Here is a 23,041-nt window from a genome sequence, read left to right on the forward strand (position 1 = left end):
AGTATAGAGATCAGTGCGTATAATATTGAAATAACAATTGACGTAGGAGTAACAATATGTGATAGTATTATTGCTAAAAATGATAGTAGACGTAAATACGCATACACACACTGAAAATTTAGTATGTAAAGTATGCAAATCTATGAAACGTTAAGGCGTCATGAACAAAAAGATCTCAATCACTAGCTAATTTTAAAATGTCAATATTTTTTCCAAAGTCAGGTTCTCGGGTGCATACTTATAGATGTAAATTATACATAATGTTATACACCACTAGTATTGAAATGCAAATTTTTCATGAAACAGTTGAAATAACGGGATTCATACAAAATTCTGCCATTGCCAGCTACACTAAACTGAGACACCGAATCCTGAACCGCGATGTGAACATCCTTAATTAACAATAATTTTATTGAAACCTTACATCTCATTCTTGCAAATCGATAACTTAGACCATATACTACTGGCCAGCGCACTACCTATCTGTTAACATTGTGAAGATTGAAGTCGTGTGGTCATATAAAGACAGGTGGCACGGGGCCTTGGAGTAAAGTAGAATAAGGAACCCTTAAGGGTTCCAACTTTGCCAGATTAGTGTGCGACCAATAAAATTCTTGTCGCTGTACTCGAGTGCTGATCAAGGTGGCAATGCGCTGTCCAGTCAGGGGTATAAATATGGTCTAAGATTGAAAATACAAGGTTCAGGTTAAAAGTTTTCCTGTGTTTTCTCCCAAGTGACAATCTCTGCCGGGCTCGTTAAGCATGTACATCGTATTGTGGCTTGCTGACAATATTTTGACAGTTTGATCGGGAAGCGACCCTGTGAATAGCCAGGGAATATACTGACATTTGCGGATACGTATCCAACGGGCCCGATGACAAGCGCGATAGAGCTTATCATTCGGGAGAAAAAAAAGAAAAACCAACTTTTGAAATGGGCCTCCGTGTACGTATTACATACATACACTTGAAATTGACTATGTCGATTATCTAGGAATGAAAATTTTCGTACTCATTCAACGTTGAATTTATTACGTGTTTAATATATTCTATAATAAATGTTGTCAATAAAATTAACTGTTCCATGTTTGCTTCATTACCCCTTCAGCCATGGAACTATCGATATGGGTGGAAGAGAAATAGACTCCAAAATATTCAAAACTGTATGAAGCTTAAGCGCAGTTTATTCGAAGGTAGTAAAAAAATACATATGGTATATACACGTATTTTATACAGAGTATAACTATGACTCGAAGAACTATCAGGGTTTGCCGTAACGTGTTCTTTGACGGTCCTGATGGTCGCAGTACTCGCTGATGATAAGTTTGCACAAAAATAAGTGGAACACGACAATCAGGAAGCAAATACTGATCCAAAATAAAGTTGGCAGACCCCCCAAACGATGGCCGTGCTTGTGCAACGCCATCACGTGATGATCGTGCGCCGGTGCTGATACGAGACGAAGAATTACCAAAAACATCGTAGGAGGTATGAATAATGAAATGCGTAAAAGCAATTATAGTACAATGTTCCTTACCCTCATCAACCTCGTGGACGTGCAGAGCTTTACGCAAGTCTTGCATGTGCTGTTGATCGGACGTTATGTACAATATTGCTGTCAACGGTTTCGTTAGCTTCACTGGGAAGTTAGTCCAGGATTGACTCAGTGGTACTGGAGAGTCTAAGCAGCCAGCATCGCATCCATAATAAACAGTATCGCTGCGATCAAGTGCAACACCCAGAACCGCGCGATTATCTTCGCCCACCATTACTGAGATGTTTAAGTGAGTTACGTTGCCATAACTTATGCGCCTGAAAGAGAAAGTTGAACGTTGTTGGTTTTTTTTATTTACCAGCAAATTCATCAAAAGGATACTACGTATAGCATTCTACGATGGCAAGCCAACCGCTTTAGATGATGCTTTAATTAGATAATAACATATTTCAAACTTAATTGACCTGAAGAAGTAGTCGCGATGTAAGTACTGTGGGTCTATATTAAACTCCAAGTGCTGGTTGCTGAACCTCAAGGATCCTAAACTGAGAACAATCGCTTGTTGAACAGCTGCCGGTCCACCAACCATCAGATGGTGACATCCCTGCTTTTCCAAGGTAACCAGCCATGCTCCAACAATGTCGTTAACACCCTCAATTGTTGATGTGTCTTGCCAGAGTCGTGGGGCGTCTCTAAAATGCGTATATTCACATTACAATGGTTAATGATTAGGATTGAACAGTAAGCCAGTGAGGGATGTAGGCCCTACAGAGTGTGATGACCTCGGTAGCAACCCTCGTTGTTCGCGACATCTTTTTCGACATCTGGTATACCCGCGGGAACTTGAGACAATACGTAGTACATTGTGGAGTTGATTTTGTGCCCGTTTATCGCACCTTTAGCTTTCGAATTGCTGATTCTGATGCCTGCATGCCAGTAACTCTGCCAAACTAACGTATGTTCCTCCTTCAATCCTTGTTGTTGTTGCACAAGAGCTCTTTTCATACCCTGCAACAATGCGCTAAGGTTCATTCATTGAGATTAAAATAATTAGAAAACGAACAATCTAATGTAGCTTTCTCTTAAAAATTTCGTTACTAAAACAATAAGTCATACCTCCAATGCCTTTTTTTGTGACACTTGCAACAATTGTTTCCTTGCGATATATGAATCTGATGATACAGGTTCACTGTAATGGACGCTAGTAAGAAATTGCAGCTTCATAAAACTCCGCGCTGTAACATGGAATGTTTTTGGCGGTGAACGATACACCACAGCGACGGCCACAATCTTGTCAGAACCTGGCAAAGAAACGAATCCTGAGGTTGAAGTGTACTCGTAGTTGGGGAGTCCTTCAACTTGAACTCTGTTAAATAAAATTTCAAATTTAATGAAGCAAATATGCGTCCCGCAGGAGCATATCTTACATTGGAAACTTTGAAGAAATTTACAGAAAGCCATACAATTTTCCAGCCTGATCGAAATAAAGTAAGCTTGGAGGAAAAACTTGCAAAGTACCTACTGTACTGCCTCGGTGCCTGAGTCCCTCCAATGCATTGATGTTTGAGGCTTGAGCGGAACTTCTTGAGAAACTGCGAGGGGATTGGCTATCTTGATTTCTTGAACAAAAATCCTATCGAGGCTTCTGTGAGCATAATACTGAAATTCAACGTGATACCCTTCACGAAAACATTGATATCTATGAACTATCCCGGTGGTTAAATGCGTAACAGTGGCTTCCCGAGAAGGAGTGTTGTCGGAATTTGGATGTGTTAATATCGGCTGCCAAGGAACCCTCAGAGATAGCGTTCTTCCATGTTTTATATAGAGCCAAGCTTCAGGAGTCACGGGAATACCGAAAACTCCATTTCCAACATAAGGCAAATAAGAATGATCGTCGGAAGAAGGTGAGATGATAGCATTGTATTCAGCGGCATCAAAAAATGCACTAGCGAGTCTTTCGTTGATGCATTGATCTTCAAATGCTATGGAATAATAAAAACCAAGAGTCATTTTCGGACATTGACAGCTGATTGGACAATTATTTGTTTCCACTCCAAAGAATCACCTTCGATCGGTCTTTGGCTACTGGCAAACAACCACTGAGCAACGGAAGGTCCAAGGTAGAGCAGCAGCGCTCCACAAATGACCAACAATATGAGGAGCTTGCGATATGAGTGATTGCCATCAATGAATCGCCTTATACGTTTGGCAAAGTCGTGGGTATCGAACATTCCTCCACCCCTCATTCTAGAAAATCTACTCAACCACCACGATGGGAACTGGAGATGTATTAACCAAGATGGGCGTTTCTTAACCTTCAACGCGAGCTGTCACCTACATAACCGCGACGACCAAACATACCTCCCTATTTGTACGCAATAAAGACACAGAGATTCTATCTACGTATTATCCGGTAGTTGGTTTGTATTTTGTAAAAATTAGTGGCTTAGCTATCAGCAGACTTGTTCGTTCGGAGATCTCGAAGCTAAGCCTTGGTTCCAATACGCAATGGTTAACCACGCGACAATTACAAGACTCCACGACTGCTGATTGTGACGTAAAAACGTCGGGACAATTGGGTAGAGCGAGACAGTTACAACCTGTCTGCTCAACAGGCAGTTCGCAATACGCAGGTGTACGTCTGGTGACCAATCAGAATTACACAACGCCTGCTACACAGGCAACTTGTAATACAAAAATGCATGTCTGATAGCGAGGGACGACAGATACCTGTACTCTAATCGTCGGAATTGCACATCACCCACTTTAGTCAGCAAGTCGTATTCAACAGATGAATGACTAATAGCAGCCACGGCTGGCCTGATTCTACTTACAATTAGAATTATGCATAAACGTAAAGGAGGCGGACTGCGCGCTCCGTAACGGCCTTTGAAGCCGGTGCGATTAGTCTTCGTCTTTAATCAGGGCTACGCTCCGTCATAGTCCGCATACAACTATTTGAATGGACCTAATTGTTTCCATACAGCACCAAAAGCCATTAGCTCTTTTTTACTTATGGTTGTACTGCGCGGTATTGAAAAAATAGCTAATACTTTTTGTATTCGTTCTATCGTTTTATTGTACCTACACCTCGATTGTTATACCGTATTAATGACGTGATATTGGTAAATATAATTAATTTACTAATTGTAGATTCGCAGGAAATATCGGTAATTATATTCCGAATTCTATAAAACTAGAAGATAATTTCTTACCGATTCATTGTCAGACTTAAGCCTCAGCTGGCTGACCGGGGCAAGGCGGTGTTCACGCATGGTTCCCGCGCCTATTCCAGCAACATCCTCTTGTCATTTGGGCCACCTCTCTGTCCCTTCGCCGCGGAACGTCGCATCAGCTCACAAAGTGAGTGCCAAGCACAGTCATACGCATACATCTATATGTACATATTTGCACGTCCTATGTATGTACATTGTACATACGTATGGTTGTACAGAATCGAATTCGCCTCCATGGATTCATTATATATATAACAAAGTAGTTTGAACTATGCTAGTGAGATGATAGTATTGTACTTGAATTGTTGAATAATGAAAAAAACAATTAAAAAGAAAAGACGTATTCAACATCGCTAACTCCAGCGAGACTGGATGGAATAATATACGCCCGCGACAGAAGCACTAGAAGCTGTCCGAGTGAACGAAAATCAATTGGTAATTGAGATTGCCAATCGAATGGAAGAGAAAATAGTTCTTTTTGGAATTTAAACATTTTGCGGAGAATTCAGCCGCATCGTAAAATGGATTGCTGTCTATTATTTTTATTCGAATATTGCCAAGAACAGTTCGTTTACGTTTGTAACTATAAGGTACCTACCAGCTTCTATAAACTATTATACTCGACATTTTTTTTTTTTTCTTGAATGGATTGTGAATCAAATTTGCTCAAAATAGAGCTCTCGCAGTGCATGGTGAAGCAGTAACGACTTGTGCGTGTAATCATAAACAAATAGATGTACCTCAACGCGTATCGGTGTACACGCTGTGTGGTCAGGTCCGCTAGTCCAGCCCCTGCCCGAGACTCACCACAGAGCGGATGCTGGGGATAGATCGATGTCACGTGGGACCCTCCGGAAATACCAGCTTCCTAGTTTTGCTCACCTATTCTAATTACGTGCCGCGTCCGTGGCCGGATTCTGACAGATGTTCGCAAATTTGATGAGAAAATATAAACAAGCTCATTATACTCTTAATTCGAAACAATTCTTAATAGGTTAAACAGCAGATCTACTCCGTCTTCTTCTTCTACATTTTTACATTTACATTTGCTCGTGCGTACGTTTGGATCTCGGTCATATCAAAACTGTGGAGAAAATCCCGATTCAATAACTATCGGAACATATTATTTCTTCTATCAATCAGAAATTTTTTTTTCAAACTTCCACAAGGATGCGATCCATATTATTACATGGTAACGAGCTTTTTCCCAAACCTTCCTGGAATGGAATGTTCGTAAAGGGATGAGAAATTAGACGGTATCATAAGGGGTACCTGTACGTACAAACTGCATAATGTCTATCCATATAAACATTCAAATCAACATCTGCTTGACATGCATGTTATGTACATTCGAGGATGGCGAAGGAAGGGGGTAGGGGGGTGAGGAGGGTGAGGTCTCAGTACACATCGATACATTATACCAATACGAAGCAATTCCTTCCGCTGGCGGAAGCCGCGTAACAGTTAGGCACAACGATGGTGGCATAGATTTCCCCGCGCACGCTCTGCGGAAATGTGTCTACCGGTAAAAATAGCTGGTCCAGATAGTGCATAAGAGGCACGAAAAAGTAGGTACGACGTCCGGTTATGGCTGTTGATGGAGTCTGCAGTGATGCTGATGGCATGATAGCTCTCTGTGATACGCTGATATCGCTTGCTATTGGGAATTAGGAGGTATCGGGCTTCGCAGTGATGTCAAGTTGATGATGATATACTGATGTGATCTTGAGGGGAGTCCAACCAGAATCATTCGCGGCCATCATATATTTCGCCACTTCTCCTGTCTCTCCCTCTGCAGCCTACAATCGCAGCCATGCGATTACGCGGCGCTGCAAAGGAACGAAAGGGTTCGAAAATGATGGAGTGGGGGCTCGTTGCTGGTTACCACGCTATAACGAACGTCATCGGAATATTTGAAGGCACCCGAAGTAGATGTCAGTCTTCTGTGAGCTGGCGAACAGCTTGTTGGATTTAAGTTGCATCTTCGGGGGTTAGTTACACGCTTTTCGAAAAGCGCACGTCAACGTGCGTGTCACACTTCGGCCTTTCCGCTCCACAGCACATCGAGGGTCGACTTGGTTCTTGCCTTTTTCCATTTACCATTTATACCGCACACCGCTTCTACAGTGTCGAGTCATGCCCAATTTTGAAAATAAAACCTAAAAATCAAATCTCATTGAAGTCGCAAAGCGATATACCTATTGTACCAAGATCAAGTGAGTGTGTGACGTCCACTTAATGTAACAGTGGAGCTTGGGAGTTTTCAAGGCACACAGGTATAGGTATAACATCATCACATTGCCGATACTTTGATCGATCATGTTGGATAATAGTGTCAGTTTTGTACCGTATTCTACATCTCGTTTTCCTCTGTGTTACAGTTTGTTACCAATTCGGATATAACTAGTTTTTGTTATCGTGGTAGGAGCTGAGGATGGTGAAACTGATGAATGGGAAGTGGGAACAAGTTTTTAGCGATATTGTAATCGGGAGAGGGGAAAATATCGTGATATTTATTACACGCGGTTCTCCCCCAGACCGGACACGTACAATTAACGCTCACAGTGTTAGGTTTGCTGGCACCCCAGGAACGATCACTGCCCCGGATTCGCACAACTTGGCAAAGTCGTGATATTCTCGTCATGGATCATTTTTTCTTTTTCGCTTTGTCCTCTGAATCTTCGACTTCTTTTTATTCTCCGATGTATGCAACCTTTGTAAGACCACATTCCAAGCACGTCAGAAGGATGCCAAAGAAAAAGACAAAGGCAACGTATTTGAACTACACTCTGCTGGAAAATGATTATTTCGAGTTCTCTTAGGCGTAAAAGTTATCCGATTTCGTTACATTGGTCAATATTTTCGACATCTTGTGGACATGAGTCCATTTTGTGTTGGTTGCCAAGGTCTTCAGATTACAATGAAATCCTGACACCGTCGCAGGGTAATCAACGATGAGTAACATTTGCTGTTAGGATTGATTGATGGACAAACTACAGTGATGAATGATGGAATAATTTAATTGTGGACTTTCGATTAGCTTTATCAGAAACTTTGAGTCCATTTTTTCCACTGTCTCAGTTCTTCCATGCTTTTGCTTCTCTCAAAAGTCCACCCTGTAGCAGGGATGTTAAGGGAACGGTGGCAGTAAATGATTCGTCACTAAAGCGCAACCTATTGTTTTCACACTAATCGTTCTCTAAAGATTTCCGATTACAAAATGACATGTCCTTTCAGTTCAGAATCGTGTACTCCGTGTTTGAGAGGAAAGCACCCACCGTGATAAAATTGTGAGTTCCATAACGTGTATGAAAGTCACCTCGCGATATCTATAGAGTTAGCGATTTTACGATCAAGTATTAGGTACGCATGATTAGTGGCAATTCGATAATTTTATATATATATCCTTCGACATACGAACACATTTTTCATATCATCGACTTTCTCGATATGCCTTAATTTGAAAAGATCTCAAAAAATTATAACACTTCGAGAGCGCGTCCTTTGTACTTTGCAGAGGTATTGACGTGTTATGCGCTGGCAGCCGCTTCCTGGGTAGGGGTCATCTAGTCGTTGCAGGTGCCCTGGGAGAACAAAGAGGCTGGCTGACGGTCGCAAAATTCAAGCAACGCAAGAAGACGGAAAACGGGGACGTGTAGCGACCAAGAACGTGGAAATCGAAAACGCCGTTCAACGGCGTTGTCAAAATGACTGATGCCTTGAGAGATCCAGAGTTGGCTGCAGACTCGGTGAGCGCCGAGGATGCCAGAGCATCACTGAACGTGGCTTGTCAATCAAAATCGAAAGACAAAGCACTCCCCGAGAGAGGTACCTGGAGTACGAAACTGGACTTCATCCTGAGCGTGGTATCCATTTTTGCTTTTCCAATCTACCGCCCTGAAGACCACCAGCGGGCTGTAAAATCTTTTTTCCCCTCAAGGTCGGACTTGCCATTGGACTCGGTAATGTGTGGAGATTTCCGTACTTGTGTTACAAAAATGGGGGTGGTGCCTTCCTCATACCGTACTTTTTGACGCTGATTCTTGCTGGTATCCCGATGTTCTTTATGGAGCTGGCCCTTGGGCAGATGTTGACCATAGGTGGTCTTGGGGTCTTTAAAATCGCTCCCCTCTTCAAGGGAATCGGCTACGCTGCGGCGGTAATGTCCTGCTGGATGAACGTCTACTACATTGTTATTCTGGCATGGGCCATCTTCTACTTCTTCATGTCAATGAGAAGCGGTTAGCATCTTATACTACTTTGAATATAACATCAAACTCCTTTCAATGCCTCCCAGGGCATTACACATAGGTACAGATATAGGTAAATAAGGTTTGCAAATTTAACGATGATCTGCAAATGATCTGTTCTAGATGTTCCATGGCGAACCTGCAACAATTACTGGAACACGAAAAACTGCGTTAACCCTTACGATAGAAGTGGGATTCTTTGCTGGAATCAACACACCAGCAAAGGTGTTATCAAGGTCTGCTCTCTGAACCAGTTCAACGTCAGCGCGACAGATCTCACCGACCCCGTGAAAGAATTTTGGGAGTTAGTAGAGGATTTTTTGCGTAACACAAAACAAAAGTCATTGCAGGCGAAAAATCACCGAGATCAATTATATAAACTCTTCTTTTCAGGCGACGGGCACTTCAGATCAGTGACGGAGTAGAACACATGGGAAGCATACGCTGGGAATTGGCGGGAACTCTTCTATTGGTTTGGATTCTCTGTTACTTTTGCATTTGGAAGGGTGTAAAGTGGACTGGAAAAGTTGTATACTTCACCTCCTTGTTCCCTTATGTTCTTTTAACTATTCTACTAATTCGTGGGATCACTCTGCCCGGTGCCATGGAAGGAATCCGGTTCTACATCAGCCCAAATCTTTCCAAGCTCCGGGAATCCGAAGTAAATGAAAGAAAACATGCAGTTGATTACTCACGACTGCTATCGATTGTTCAATTAATCCTTCACGAATACTATATCTCTATCCGCAGGTATGGATCGACGCTGTAACACAAATATTCTTCTCTTACGGTCTCGGCCTGGGTACCCTGGTTGCCTTGGGCAGCTACAATAAGTTTACGAACGATGTGTATAAGGATGCTTTGATAGTCTGCTCGGTGAATTCTTCAACGAGCATGTTTGCCGGTTTCGTAATCTTCTCTGTAGTTGGATTCATGGCACACGAACAGCAGAAACCAGTTGCCGAAGTTGCAGCATCCGGACCCGGACTCGCCTTTTTAGCATATCCCTCGGCAGTTCTTCAGCTGCCAGGAGCCCCACTGTGGTCTTGCCTCTTCTTCTTCATGCTTCTTCTCATTGGCCTCGACTCGCAGTTTTGTACAATGGAAGGTTTCATAACGGCGATGGTAATTCGAACATGTTTACACGACTTACGTTAATCAATTGTCTTTATGTCCAGGAACGAAAATTTTAGGGCTTATGAACTGCTACACCGTTAAAATATTGCAGGTTGATGAGTGGCCACAGCTGTTGAGGCGACGCAAGGAAATCTTCATTGCTGTTGTATGCGGGTTGTCATATTTGGTTGGTTTGTCATGCATCTCGCAAGGTGGCATGTACGTTTTCCAAATCCTCGACTCTTATGCCGTATCCGGTTTTTGTCTGCTTTTTCTGATATTCTTCGAGTGCATCTCAATCAGCTGGGCATTTGGTGTAAACCGCTTTTACGATGGATTGCGTGATATGATCGGCTACTACCCACTTGCCTGGTGGAAGCTATGCTGGACTGTCACAACGCCAATGATCTGCATCGTGAGTAATATAACCAACTTGGGAAAGACTTTTCAACAGGTCAACGCTGTAACGAATTTGTTTAGATACAATTTGGATGTGTATACGCAACTTTTTCTCGTTTCATCACTAGGGTGTATTCATCTTCAATCTCGTGCAATGGACACCGGTAAAGTATCTGGAATACGAATATCCATGGTGGTCTCACGTCCTCGGCTGGATAACGGCCTTGTCATCAATGCTGTGTATACCCGGGTACATGATTTACGCGTGGGTGACGACACCTGGAGATTACAACACGGTAAGTTACTCGAATGCGATTTATCCGTCCTACACTACCTATACTATCCTCAGGTTTTCCGCACTTCTAATTCACGCATCGCTTTCGAACGATCACCCTTCTGACTTTGGATATTCAGTTTTTTGAAATATTACGGATTTTATAGCAACGATGTCTTTTTGTTTCATCCCGATTTGACTTATTGTTAGTCGACTTTCCACACAAACATATTGTACACGACATTATTCGCCTCGGAAATTATTTTACACGGAATTCATTCAACACGGACTTATTGTGTACCAGTATTATTCGACACAGACTTCTTTTATAATACGGGCGTTGTTTGAAACAGCGTTCTTCCATCAGGACATCCTACTGCGGAATATTGGCAATGAAAATATACTTACGTGCAACGGCGTCTACTAGGACGTCCCAGTACAAGAACGCTGTGTCAAATAACACCTTTGTAGAATAGTAGCTGAGGCAAATAATCGTGTGCGATATGTTTGTATGCAAAGTGGCCTGAGGCGCATTGAAACGAGGCGAATTGGACATTCCTCAGATTTTTAGATGACTATGAATGCAGGCGTCCCAGCGTTCAAGCCAGGCAATTTTAGGGCAAATAGAGAAAAGCTTTGTGGAAATAGGGGCGTATTAGGGTTTCATCATTTTTATAGTACAAACCAAATGAATGAAAATTAGATACGCAGTGTCTAGAGTGACCGTTATTGTGGTCGTTTTGAAATTTTTTCGATTAATTAAATCCCCTGTGAACATAAAAATTTTCCGATAATATTGACGCGTGCCGGGGGGCAATTGAAATTTTCGATATTTCAAAAGAACAAAATAATTTAGAATGAGCGCACGTATTCCGTGGATAACGACACTCAATTAATCCGTAAAAATTATAGTTTACTGAAACATAAGAGATTTTTGAGATTTAATGTATTTTTTTTCGTATGTTAAATTGGAAGTACAAACATGATTCTGACAAGTATCAAATAGATTTCTACATTCTATTTTAGTTTATGAATAAAAAGTAACCGACTGGCAAAAATAGGGGGGATTTAGAGGAAAATTGACTGCTTGTGAAAGAAAAAAAGATGGGCACTTTAAGGGAAATAGGGGATCCACTTTTTAGCTTGAGAATGTAACTTGAAAACTTTCAACGTCTCAGATTAGCTTTAACGCAGAATAAGCTTTTACCGCCTTCTGTAAAATAAAATGGACATCGTGCAACTCTTGTGCTCGCTCATTGTAATTTGTGTATTATATTGTATTTCACTAGATTGTACTGTCAGATTTCCATGAATGTTTCAATTTTATGATATGAATCAGTCAGCGTTACTGACAATTCTACGTTCTTTATTGTATCTTTCAGAAATTCAAGCTTCTCGTTCGAATAGAAGACGATGTTGGGAGCTTGCGCGTCAAAATGGGCCAGCCAGGGGTGGAGCTGAGCACATTGTAACGATGTAACAATTTACATACCCTTCGTGACAAAACTGATGGAGGTAAATCGCACGCCTTACCTCGTTTGCCGCACGCATCGAATCTAGACGCAGGATGCACGTCAAATCATTGACGGTACGCAGATTTTCGTTTGGATTCAGCTACGCACTCAATCAATTCACCCACATCTAACTTCAAATCAACATTCGTCCAGCTTCTCGCCAGTTTCGAGGCCGTTAATACGTGCCAATTAGCGAAGCTGTCTGAGAGTACGTTGAAAGTTTTCAATCCGTATAAATGTATCATCCCTCGTCTATGACTTGGTAACAGCCCGCTTGCAAATACTTACTATAACCATCAGTAGCCTAGTATACTATATCTTAGATGTGAAAGTGTTCGGTAATTAACTGTTCACCTATATTAATATATATAATATCCAATAGTATATATGTATATGTATATGTCTATATATATATATATCATTGGATAAAAACTCAAATTTGTACGATATATATATATATGTGTATGTGTGTATGTGTATATATATATATATATATATATATATACACAGACCTCTTCCCCTAATTAATTAGTCAAGGTATAAAAGTCCAAAAACGATAGCGTACAATCGAGATAATCGGGCTCAGAATTAGACTATACACAGTTAATCAATAATTAATAGCATTAAGTTAACTGTCAAGGTCGTAGAAATTATAAGTAGACAAGATAAGTGAAACATTGAGAAATTGTTATTGCTCGATACCGCTAGGTACTCTACCCCACGAGAAAACAACATCGTGATGGACGAGTATTTCCCTCGCATTCACGGAGCCTAGGTATAAGGAGAACGATCGTGATGTATAAAAAACGGCCGAAAATTTGCAGCAAGATCTTTCTACACTAGAGGCGCTGGCATTGCTAATGTCAGGATTTTTAAATTTAAGACGGGAAATATCGTGATCACGCGATACAAACAATAACAAACGGAAGCCATGAGCCTAACATTACGTCACCAGCGCTACCATGGTGGACATTGTGAGAGAATGATCTTTCTCCTATTTCCTGACCGCAAATAAAGGCAAAACGCCCGTGTCGATCGTATTGATTATATCTAGGCTCCGTGTTCGCATTGATCAGATCTCCACCCACGGAATGCTCCCTTATTAATGCCAAGCAGGGCGTAGCATGTCAGGTAACCCCGATTTTTCACAGCTTACCCGTAGCTCGAAGTCGTTCTCTCGTGGTACAGAGCATAGAGGAGACTGTGTTATAACAGCATAGATTTATTCTTACGTATAAGTTATTTCGATGTAATATATATATATTATCAGTTGTCACTTCAGGATTACGTTGAAGTAGAATTTGAAATTGCCACACATTTCCATTGTTTTTTTAAAGGAAAATATATCAGTTACATTATTGTTGTCGTTGTTCTTGTATTAGCATAATTGAAATTGACCTAAGAGAAAGACCGATTTGAACATCATTTGGTTGGACGTAAGTGGTAGTGGATATCGTGAGAAATGACAAACGTTGTATTAGACATGGGATGGAAAGAAACTAATGAAAATGGATAATCATAAGTATATAAGTTTACAACACCGGAATGTATTATCCCATTGGTGTTTCATGCATCAATAAATCGTGTATGATACTTAATCTCACAACCCATGCCATTGACATGATTATCTACGATTCTGGGATGCCATTCCTCACGGAAAAAACCTTCGATTTAAAAAATTCGTATCCCCAATTTACAAATAACGTTAAATTCCCATGAAGAAAAAAGTTGAAGGTACGAATTGACACCCAAGTTGGAGGTTTTTGTCCGTGAGGGATTACCGAACGGCACACATCTATATATCTACATACATAGCAAATACATGATCGTTTCCGGGAGCGGACCGGTTCTACACGGATCAGTCCTACAAGTGAACAGTTCTACAAATTCACTTCGAAAGGTCCGCTTTTACAATTAGTATAATAGCGGTTCGACAATCCCGTTTCTACTAGTGGCGATTCTACGAGTTTGTTTCTCCCGATTCATTTTGGAAAACATAAACGTCATCATCACGTAGTAACGGTTCGACAAACAAAGATAATTTGATCGTCATTCTCACTGCCAGTTCCCCAAACCGGTAGCAAACGACTCTACAAATTAGATTCTGAACGGACTAATTTTTCTTCTGTTTGAAGTTGGTTTCGCTTTTTGAAGAAGTTGGAATTCGACTCTGGAATAATGAGAATGAATCAGATTATCTTTTTACCTCGACAAACTGCCATCGTTTTATTCGATTCCATTCTTACTTCTTCAGTTTCTCCGTTTGTTCACACTTTCAATTAACGATCCTAGATTTTTCAATTCTTTGGATAAAAACGCAACTGAGAACTACTGACTGAACCACGTAGTTCAGACTCGCGGTATTTTGCTGTTGCGTCGGTACCCATTTTCATGAACATCTTTTTGCCGCCGCCGCGCCGCGTCAAATTCATGCCCGTGAAAATTCAATCTTGGTGGGGTGTTTGTAAAACGCTAGAATTAATTCCGAAACCGGAAAATCTCGCTAAGCACGGACACATCTATCAGATATTCTGTACGGTATTTATTTCCGATCTATGCAGGGATCTATTAGAGCCCTTATATGCATAATAAGTTACGAACAAGTCCAGATGCAGATTGGACGAAATGAATAGGGTCCGAATAGGTCCCTATAAAGACCGGACCGATTCATTTATCCAAAATTTTTACTAAGGAAATTAGTGACATGATAACGACAAATCAAATGGTATGTTGCTCTGTCTGTCTCTCTAAAGTTCGATTTAAACATATTACATCATATTCTCTGGTTCCATTATTATGCGCGGAGACTAATTTTGAACAAGTTTTAAAATCGTAAATGTTTCATAAGATGCGATAGGTTTCAACATCGTAAGGTTCTTCGAACTAGAAATTATTCGATATAAGAAGACAATGCCGTGATATTAAAAATTTATTTGCCTGGATCAATTTTCCCAGCAGTACAAAAATGTTACAAACTAAATTCTACATGCTAATAAATTGTAGTAATTTACTTTAAATAAATTTCAATTCAAGGGTAAACCCAAAATAATTAGATAATTAATATGTATTAAGTTAGTTAAAAATATCTTGTCGCATTCTATATTTCAATATGTATAATTAGGTACGTATATTTATAGTTGTATAAACTCGTATGGACGGAAATTGTTACCGCTCAGCATAAACTGAATTGTTGATGAAAATAATAACTACAAGTAAAGGGCGGAGGGGCGGGTGGGGCGATGGAGGGAGAGGGAGGGAGAGGGGCTTAGCAGCGGCCAAGTACAGTCGTTTGAATATATATTTACAAGATAATCGATTGGAAAATAGAGAGATGTTAGCAACAAATCACTGTTTCTTTCTCAAAATAATTTAGCTGTCATAATATAATATCAAAATGAAACTATTAAAATATCTTGAAATATTTTGAAATCCTTATAATTAATCGAGATTCGCAGTAGCGAATCACTGCCAAATATCGGTAGGCCAGTGATCGCTGCTACATATACTTGTAAGCAGTGTTGGAACAACTCCCAATAAAACTTGAGAAATGTGCTGAAAGTCACGAATAAGAATTTAAATGAAAATCTATATATTACCTACAATTATAATGGACACATGATGATATCTGTATAATTTACTGAAAAAAGAGATAATTGTAACTTTCGGGAGGACCACAGCTAACTGTTCTTACACGATCTCTACAAAATGTATGAGATTGATAATGCATACAAGATAATTGTGTTGGAGAAAACTATGTTGTAAGCGTTCAACACTGCTTATATATATATATATATATATATACGTATTTATTGTACATGGGTATTATATATGTGAATGTGTACCAAGAAGAGGCCGTGAAACGGACCCCTCACACTCGAGCGGAGACTACTGACACCGGTTCATGCACGTTAATGCAAGGCATCAAGTCTCTTCGGATGTTAACACGAGACCTTCTCGATATACTCGTAAAACGTATCGTGAAAATTAGACCAATCTTGGGATGTCTTGGAAGGCTCGATTCAAGATATCTCTACGGTATACTTTTCAACAATCAAGAGTCAGATCTGTAAGTTGTAGTCGAAGCATCAATAGAGAATCACCTCGTCACACTTTTGTAACAGATTGAAAAGTGACAATTATTGTTTAGATGCACGTATGATACCTAATAATAATTTAAAGCTTCTGACTTCAATGACGTTCTCAACATTTGTTCACCTTTTTCATTTTGATATTGTCTACATTCAATAGCTACCGTCAACATTTGATAGCCAATTAACGATGTCTATGGACGGTTACAGAGAAACCTCTAAATTATCAATTATATTTTATGAAAGTAAAAAATTGGTAACGCCTCAAAGTTCAAGTCTGTTTCGAGCGATCTTAGAAAAAAAGTTACTATATGTAATTGATTAATCTTAATAAGAGCAACAATGCCACACCAAGACCAGTATTAAGAATCTTTTTGCTTGCCGAGCTCCTAAACGTATCTGGGTCTCCCATTTGAAAAGTATGCTCAGGACTGGACATCCGTCCATCTCCTCCATTGCTGAACGCCAACACTCTCATGTGGTAAGCTTTCCCAGGACTAAGATTTGTTATATATCCCTCGAGTGCCGAACCAACTGGAACTATTGTATCATTGGCCGTGCTCATATCTTGGTCGACTTCCCACACACGGATTTTGTATCCGATTAACGGTTCTTCCGCCAAACTTGGCTGAACGTAACGCCAAACTACTTTAACAGTGGATGGATTGATGCCATAAACGTTGACAGATGAGGGAGGATTTTGCGGCGCTTTGCGGTAAGTTCTTTCTAGGTAACGTTCGCTCTCTGGCCCTTCACCAGCGGAGTTATACACCATTACTTTGACGAAATAATAGGTGTCAGGCTGCAAGCCAACAACAAGGGCCCAAGGACGCTTCGAACGCGACAAATAATACACAGCATCCTCCTCCGCATTGTCTTTTTTCCAGTACTTCAGTCTGTGACCTATCAATTTACCATGGACTCGTTCTCGCGTTTCTTCGATTGGCAACCAGGTGACGTTCAGACTTGTGCTGTTGTAACTTCTCGCGTAAACCTGTTGCGGAGCGACCAGCGGCATCTTTTCAGCACTGAATATTGTCACGATTTCGGAAAGCGGTCCAAAACCAACATCGTTGGCAGCTTGAACTTGCACCTCATACTGTGTGTAGTAATATTCAGAAGGAATGTGCACAACCGCCATATTCGTGTTCCCGTATTCCTTGAGCGCAAGAGACTGGAATTCTATTTCCTCGGACTTTCGACGCCAATAAATCTTGTAATATATCCCGGGTCCGTTTTGCTCCGAAGATTTCAATGGTGTCCAGGTTATTGTCAGATCCCCGATTTTACCGCCACCGCCACCTATGTTAATCGGCGCCATTCCCGGCTTGGCGGACGGTGTGCTGTACTGAGGTGACGGACTTGACGGATCGCCAATACCTAGGTCATTTATCGCTGAAACGCGAAATTCATAGGTTGTGTGCGGGTTGAGAACATTTTCAAGATATGCTTCTTTACGCCCGTTGTACCTATCGATTTCGATAGCCGTTATGTCTGTAAAATAAAATTGATAAAGATAGTGAAAATTGCAATGCAATAATACTCAATATTGTGAAAGGTCAAAGTAAATTACAGCGCTACCAGAATTGAGTCTCTGGAACCGATAGTATATTGTAAAGATTGGTAAGTATTGCTGGAATCAGACTACTATTGCTCACTTGTAATGATTCAGTTTTGACCTAAGCGAAATTTGATGTGATGGCAATTAGTAATTAAAAAGATTTTTATACCATGAAGTGTCAAAAAACCGTTTCTGTAAACAAGTGTGACATCGCCTGAATGCATATTTCATCAGACATTTAACCCACGATAGTGTAGTACAATTAACGAACTGGAAACTTACTTTCAGATAGTAGAAACCATGTTTCATTCCAATTCGTTCTTGTGCCAACACTATACATAGTGATAGGTCTGCCATTAAATGCTCCGTCAGTCCACTGAAGGGTCACCGAAGTTTTGACGACACTTATGACCTGTACACCTCCTGGCGGACCTGGTGGGCCTTCAACAATAACGCTTGCCCTACTCGATATCCTACCAACTGCACTTTTGATTATACATTCATAGTCGCCGGCATCGGCAAAAGTCACGTTTACTAAATTAAGAAGCCCAGCATCGATCTGTAGCCGTGGATTATTTATCAGATCTTTGTCTCTTATTCGTAGCCCGTTGTGTGTCCATATGTAAGCAACATCTAAGATTTCCTCAGTCTCGGCGCGACAGTATAATGTCAAGTTCCGCATCACTGCAGTAATTGTACGGCGATACAGACTCTCAATAAATCTCGGGCCACCTACAATTTCCACATAACACGTTACTTCCTAAGTCGCAGAGTTTTGACTTGAAGCTTTATCGAAAAATACATCGGCTACTTACGAAGTACAATAACTCTTCCCCGGGTTTCGTCTGTTCCATACTCATTCGAGGCTATGCAGGTGTACATACCCTCGTCATCGCGTGAAACTGGACTTATTATCAGGTTTCCATTTTCAAGCATACGCCTCCTTCCCCCAGAACCAATAACATTCCCATCTTTTTTCCATACAAACTTTGGTCGTGGCGCAGCTTCAGGGTTGCACACTATCGTAACATTCCCACCGTCTGCCGCGTATGTTTCTGACTCCATGGGCCTCTTTTTGAAAGATGGCTTCAGTGCTGCAAGTATACGAAAGATCGAACAATTCTTGTGTCAATATATGGTATTTGAGTATTCAAAATTCAGAAGAAGCAACTCACACAAGACTCGTAATTGACCTGAAGAATACTTTGTTCGAAGCTGATTTCTTGCTCGACATTGATACATCGCCTGGTCTCTCTCAGGATTGAGATTTCTTATTGAAAGTACATTGTCTTGTATGGTGTATCGATCTCTATCCTCAAGTGGCAGTGTATACATATCTAGTATTTCACCATTCCTAAACCACTTGTAATCAACATCAGGAATGCCAAATGCTTCGCAGGTCCACGTTAAATCACCCCTGTTATCCATGTGTTTGTCTACCAGCGGAATTGTAAAGTTTGGAGCAGCTTGTATGGTTAAAAAAACTGAATTTTCTATTGAGGCTCTGTTGTTTGATGCTCTGCAAACATACTCTCCTTGGTCTTCTACTTGGACTCGTGGAATGATTAGGACACGGTTATAGTTGGAATAAACTGCACCACGTGGTAGATCAGCACCTCTGCGTGTCCAATTGTAAGATGGAACTGGACTGAAAAAATGATCAAGTGTTACCAGAAATGTGTGACAAATATCAGGGGTGCAAATTTTTCGACAAACAATGCATACTATCCAAAGGCGATGCATTCAAGCTGAACTTCTTCCCCGGCTACGGGAACTTCAGGAAAGACTTTGGGAAAGTTGTTGGTGAAAGTAAGCTGCTGAAATGTAGCTGAAATCAATGTTACCATGTTAGAGGAGAATCAACATCTTAGTGAAACCATAGGTGGTAGAATTATTAAGAGACAAGACTTACAGTGAGGATTGACTCGGAGCGGGAAAAAAGGGCCATTTCTCCCAGTATCTGATGCAACACTTTGTACATTACATGAATAATTTCCTTGATCTATCGATTCCAAGGCAGAAAAGTAAAGGGCACCGTCGTTGGAAACAAATACACGCTTATCCTCCTCAACAAAGTTGGGGAAGTAATCACGAGTCCAATAATATTTGACACCAGGAAAATGTTGAGGAGGATCGCAATAGATTGCTTTTCCCCAATTTTGATCACCCTTCTCTTGGGAACGTTGCAGATTGAACACTAATATGTATCCAAAAGAAAGCACTACACTTTCTGACACAATTGTGCCAAATTCATTGCTCGCCTTGCAATGATAGGATCCAGGATCTCCTTTCTGAAACATGGTTAAAGAGAGAATGGACAACGATGGGTATTCCCTACTTAATCGCCCGATGTACCTTAGGGATAATTACCTGCTCAGGTTCGTAAATAATAAGAGTTCCTCCGCTGACAGTGTATCGACTGTTTTCCAAAGGGTTGATCCTATTAGCAACCAATCTATCATTCTCATAGATCTCTTTAAACCACTCGTAAGTAGGTGTTGGGAATCCACCAGCCAAGCAGCTTAGAGTGACGTCGTTGGTTAACTTCCTTTTGGACAAGTCAAATACGGTGTCGACCGGTTGCTTAATGAAGTAAGGACCGCGTGGCACTCTCAGGGGATTGTTAATCTCAATGCCGTACTGGTAGGTACGGTCGTCCTGGACTAAATTGTGCATGCTGACAACAGAAGCTTCGCATATGTACAAAAGCTCCTCATTCCCGGTAACCTTCTCGAATCCCCATCTTTTCAGGTTATTACTGAATGTATAAACCAAGTAGTCCTTCCCTTGCACATTATCCAGGGGCTCGGGCAGGAACGCATTATCCATGTTCACGAGCTGGCTTCCATCTGGTTCGTTAGACCAGTAGCCACCCTGCTGCCTGATTCCTGTGTACCAGCGTCGATGCTGCGGATCCTGCCATTGCAACTGATACATGAGGAACCCATGCTCCTCAAGAGAATCAACGCTAACCAGGTCACTCTGATAGGCCTGACAGTTCTTGCGAGCTTCTGCCCGAGCCCTCAAGGGACTCTTTATGAATCTATAGCATGACTCTTGGTGCCTGATCCAGTACTGGGGACATCGATATATCAACTCTCCGTCGCCTAGATCTTGTGCAGCGACAAGGATGACCCAAGTAGTGACCAAAGCGACTTGCAACCAAAGGCCAACCATGGCAGAACAGGATTGGTGTACGGCCAAAGTTCGCAGCTACTTTTATTATGATATTCTAATCAGAAAAAAATAGCATTACGCAACTGTACGGGTCACAGTTTACGGTTTGTAAGCTAATCGAGGATAATTACCATATGAAGAACCGTCAAATAAGATAAAATTACAAGTAATTACATCAGAAATCAAAATGTTGAAATAACAAGTAAAATAATCAATGCACGCTCTTCCGAGAATCGGATTGTTTGATCGTGTGAAAAATTTATTTTCCGTGGTTTCTCGTGATAAAATTTAATACCTAGGGAGTGGCACGGTGCACGACGGGCGCACCGTAAACAATAGTGAGTGAGGCGTTGCGTTGCTCCGGGGTTCAAGCTAAACGCAGTGATACGACTCGTCAATGAAATCAGGAAAGATTATCATATCGCTGTTCCGCTTACCTTGGTTCTTATCAATGTTATCTTATCACAATATCCGGGACACGAGACATCGACACGATTATCGCGCGACAGTCACACGCGACCACTTCTTGGCACTCGTCACATTAGTCAACGGTTAACACGACACGCCTTGAAAAAAATGTTAGATGGTGCTGCCCCCTTGTGGAATGCTCATTAAAGATTAGTGAGTAGCGGTTTCTGACACGAAACATGTATTTGAAACCAATTTTCAAAGTACCCGGACGGTAAGTGCGCGTCGGTAACCCAGTAATACTCTGCCGACTCTGCCGTACTTGGCATGACGAAAGCAGTAGATAATGCAGAGCATACACTTACCATCGCAAACTGCCACTGTAGTGATCGAAACTGAACAATTTGCGAATATTAACATACGATAAGTATTACTGCACCATAAATAACTAATTGACAAACTTCATTTGGAGCCTCTAACTCTGTGAAAAAACTAGATATCACAAGCAGCTTTAGGCTGACCGTAAGCCAGCCCTCGAACTTCCCGTGTTCGTCGCTGCAGATTCCAAGTTCACAGAAAAAACAAAATATTAATATCCATTTCAAATTTCAAACTACATATTCAAATTCCTGATTACCGAGACAAGAACCTTCAAGCAGAGAGCTTCGAGTACTATATCACATGAAAATATGATGATTTTTTTTTTATTTTAAACCACTATAATGGATCCATCGTTACAAATTTTGGCAGTCGGACCTTGGTTCGTCATCGATGACCCACAAGACCTCCGCATACTGATTTCTGCGAAAATCGGAGTATTTCCATATTGCTTTTCCCACCATATTGGATTCGCTAGTTTGAACTTCGCAAATCTGACCTCAGATTCGTGATCAGCGACCTAACTTATCTTCTGTACAAATTTTTATCAAAATCCAGATGTTTTAATTTTTTTTCAAGCATATTGAATACGATAAATTTAAATTTGGCAAATCTGATTTGAGATCCATGATCAGCGATCTAAAAAACCTCGCGGTACCAATTTTTATTCGAATCCGATCATTCCAAAGATGTCGTTATTTTTGTTTTATTTTTTCGAATGTTCTTACATAAATAACTCAAAAAGTACTAAACCGGTCAGAGCCAAAATTTAATTGGTTCTAAGTTTGGAAAAGTCGCGTCGATCGAGACCAAAATCATTGACATCTGATAAGTCATGCTCCAGATATCGTCGGACAAAAAAAATTGATCACATACGTACATACATACATGCATAACTCTATGGATAGTAACTGCATAATGTACAGAATCAGTCGAGGATACAAATAATTAATTTATATTCTCTTGCTATTCGTTTCAACGTCTTCATGGTATTAAACAATGCATGTAGATACATAGGCCTTGGATGGTTGCAGTAAATATTTTATTATATACGGTACGGTGATAGATCACTCGTGATGGAAATAATAACACAATAATAGTAGTAATATTATATATCATGTAATAACGTAACTATAAAATTA

At 40.8% G+C, this 23,041-nt stretch overlaps 3 protein-coding genes across 7 annotated transcripts; 1 reads left to right on the top strand and 2 right to left on the bottom strand.

The window, feature by feature from the left end:
- Positions 1–1,166: 1,166 nt before the first annotated feature.
- LOC107217311 (uncharacterized protein KIAA2013 homolog) lies at positions 1,167–4,065 on the bottom strand. Its single transcript, XM_015654801.2, has 7 exons — positions 3,564–4,065; positions 3,018–3,480; positions 2,612–2,861; positions 2,265–2,503; positions 1,960–2,187; positions 1,538–1,812; positions 1,167–1,449 (listed from the first exon to the last, which is right to left on the bottom strand). The coding sequence occupies exons 1-7, from the start codon at positions 3,742–3,744 to the stop codon at positions 1,262–1,264; spliced, it is 1,824 nt and encodes a 607-aa protein (XP_015510287.1). The 5' UTR covers positions 3,745–4,065; the 3' UTR covers positions 1,167–1,261.
- A 2,597-nt stretch (positions 4,066–6,662) lies between these two features.
- LOC107217304 (sodium- and chloride-dependent GABA transporter 1) lies at positions 6,663–13,647 on the top strand. Of its 5 annotated transcripts, none has more exons than XM_046739691.1 (10): positions 6,663–7,016; positions 7,972–8,024; positions 8,252–8,600; positions 8,675–8,975; positions 9,108–9,288; positions 9,378–9,645; positions 9,735–10,109; positions 10,213–10,515; positions 10,628–10,795; positions 12,156–13,647. In XM_046739691.1, the coding sequence occupies exons 3-10, from the start codon at positions 8,442–8,444 to the stop codon at positions 12,243–12,245; spliced, it is 1,845 nt and encodes a 614-aa protein (XP_046595647.1). In that variant the 5' UTR covers positions 6,663–7,016; positions 7,972–8,024; positions 8,252–8,441; the 3' UTR covers positions 12,246–13,647. The 5 variants fall into 5 exon arrangements, with proteins under 5 accessions (XP_046595647.1, XP_046595646.1, XP_046595645.1 ...); XM_046739690.1 differs by having other exon boundaries at positions 6,663–7,010; XM_046739689.1 differs by lacking the exon at positions 7,972–8,024.
- A 1,551-nt stretch (positions 13,648–15,198) lies between these two features.
- Positions 15,199–21,672, bottom strand: LOC107217267 (contactin). Its single transcript, XM_015654717.2, has 8 exons — positions 21,551–21,672; positions 20,307–21,168; positions 19,849–20,227; positions 19,662–19,764; positions 19,112–19,584; positions 18,752–19,030; positions 18,219–18,668; positions 15,199–17,869 (listed from the first exon to the last, which is right to left on the bottom strand). The coding sequence occupies exons 2-8, from the start codon at positions 21,111–21,113 to the stop codon at positions 16,683–16,685; spliced, it is 3,678 nt and encodes a 1,225-aa protein (XP_015510203.1). The 5' UTR covers positions 21,114–21,168; positions 21,551–21,672; the 3' UTR covers positions 15,199–16,682.
- Between the last annotated feature and the right edge of the window lie 1,369 nt (positions 21,673–23,041).

Source organism: Neodiprion lecontei, chromosome 5, assembly GCF_021901455.1.
Source record: "Neodiprion lecontei isolate iyNeoLeco1 chromosome 5, iyNeoLeco1.1, whole genome shotgun sequence".
NCBI lineage: Eukaryota > Metazoa > Arthropoda > Insecta > Hymenoptera > Diprionidae > Neodiprion > Neodiprion lecontei.

Excerpts from the sequence above, each read along its gene's own strand:
- LOC107217311 (XM_015654801.2), bottom strand. The coding sequence starts at position 3,744 with ATGAGGGGTGGAGGAATGTTCGATACCCACGACTTTGCCAAACGTATA. Across the intron at positions 3,481-3,563 it reads TAGCCAAAGACCGATCGAAG|CATTTGAAGATCAATGCATC; the intron begins GTGATTCTTTGG and ends ATTATTCCATAG. Across the intron at positions 2,188-2,264 it reads TACCGAGGTCATCACACTCT|AGACGCCCCACGACTCTGGC; the intron begins GTAGGGCCTACA and ends TACGCATTTTAG.
- LOC107217304 (XM_046739691.1), top strand. The coding sequence starts at position 8,442 with ATGACTGATGCCTTGAGAGATCCAGAGTTGGCTGCAGACTCGGTGAGC. Across the intron at positions 8,976-9,107 it reads CTTCATGTCAATGAGAAGCG|ATGTTCCATGGCGAACCTGC; the intron begins GTTAGCATCTTA and ends GATCTGTTCTAG. Across the intron at positions 10,796-12,155 it reads CACCTGGAGATTACAACACG|AAATTCAAGCTTCTCGTTCG; the intron begins GTAAGTTACTCG and ends TGTATCTTTCAG.
- LOC107217267 (XM_015654717.2), bottom strand. The coding sequence starts at position 21,113 with ATGGTTGGCCTTTGGTTGCAAGTCGCTTTGGTCACTACTTGGGTCATC. Across the intron at positions 19,765-19,848 it reads GCTCCGAGTCAATCCTCACT|CTACATTTCAGCAGCTTACT; the intron begins GTAAGTCTTGTC and ends CATTGATTTCAG. Across the intron at positions 17,870-18,218 it reads ATGGTTTCTACTATCTGAAA|ACATAACGGCTATCGAAATC; the intron begins GTAAGTTTCCAG and ends TTTATTTTACAG.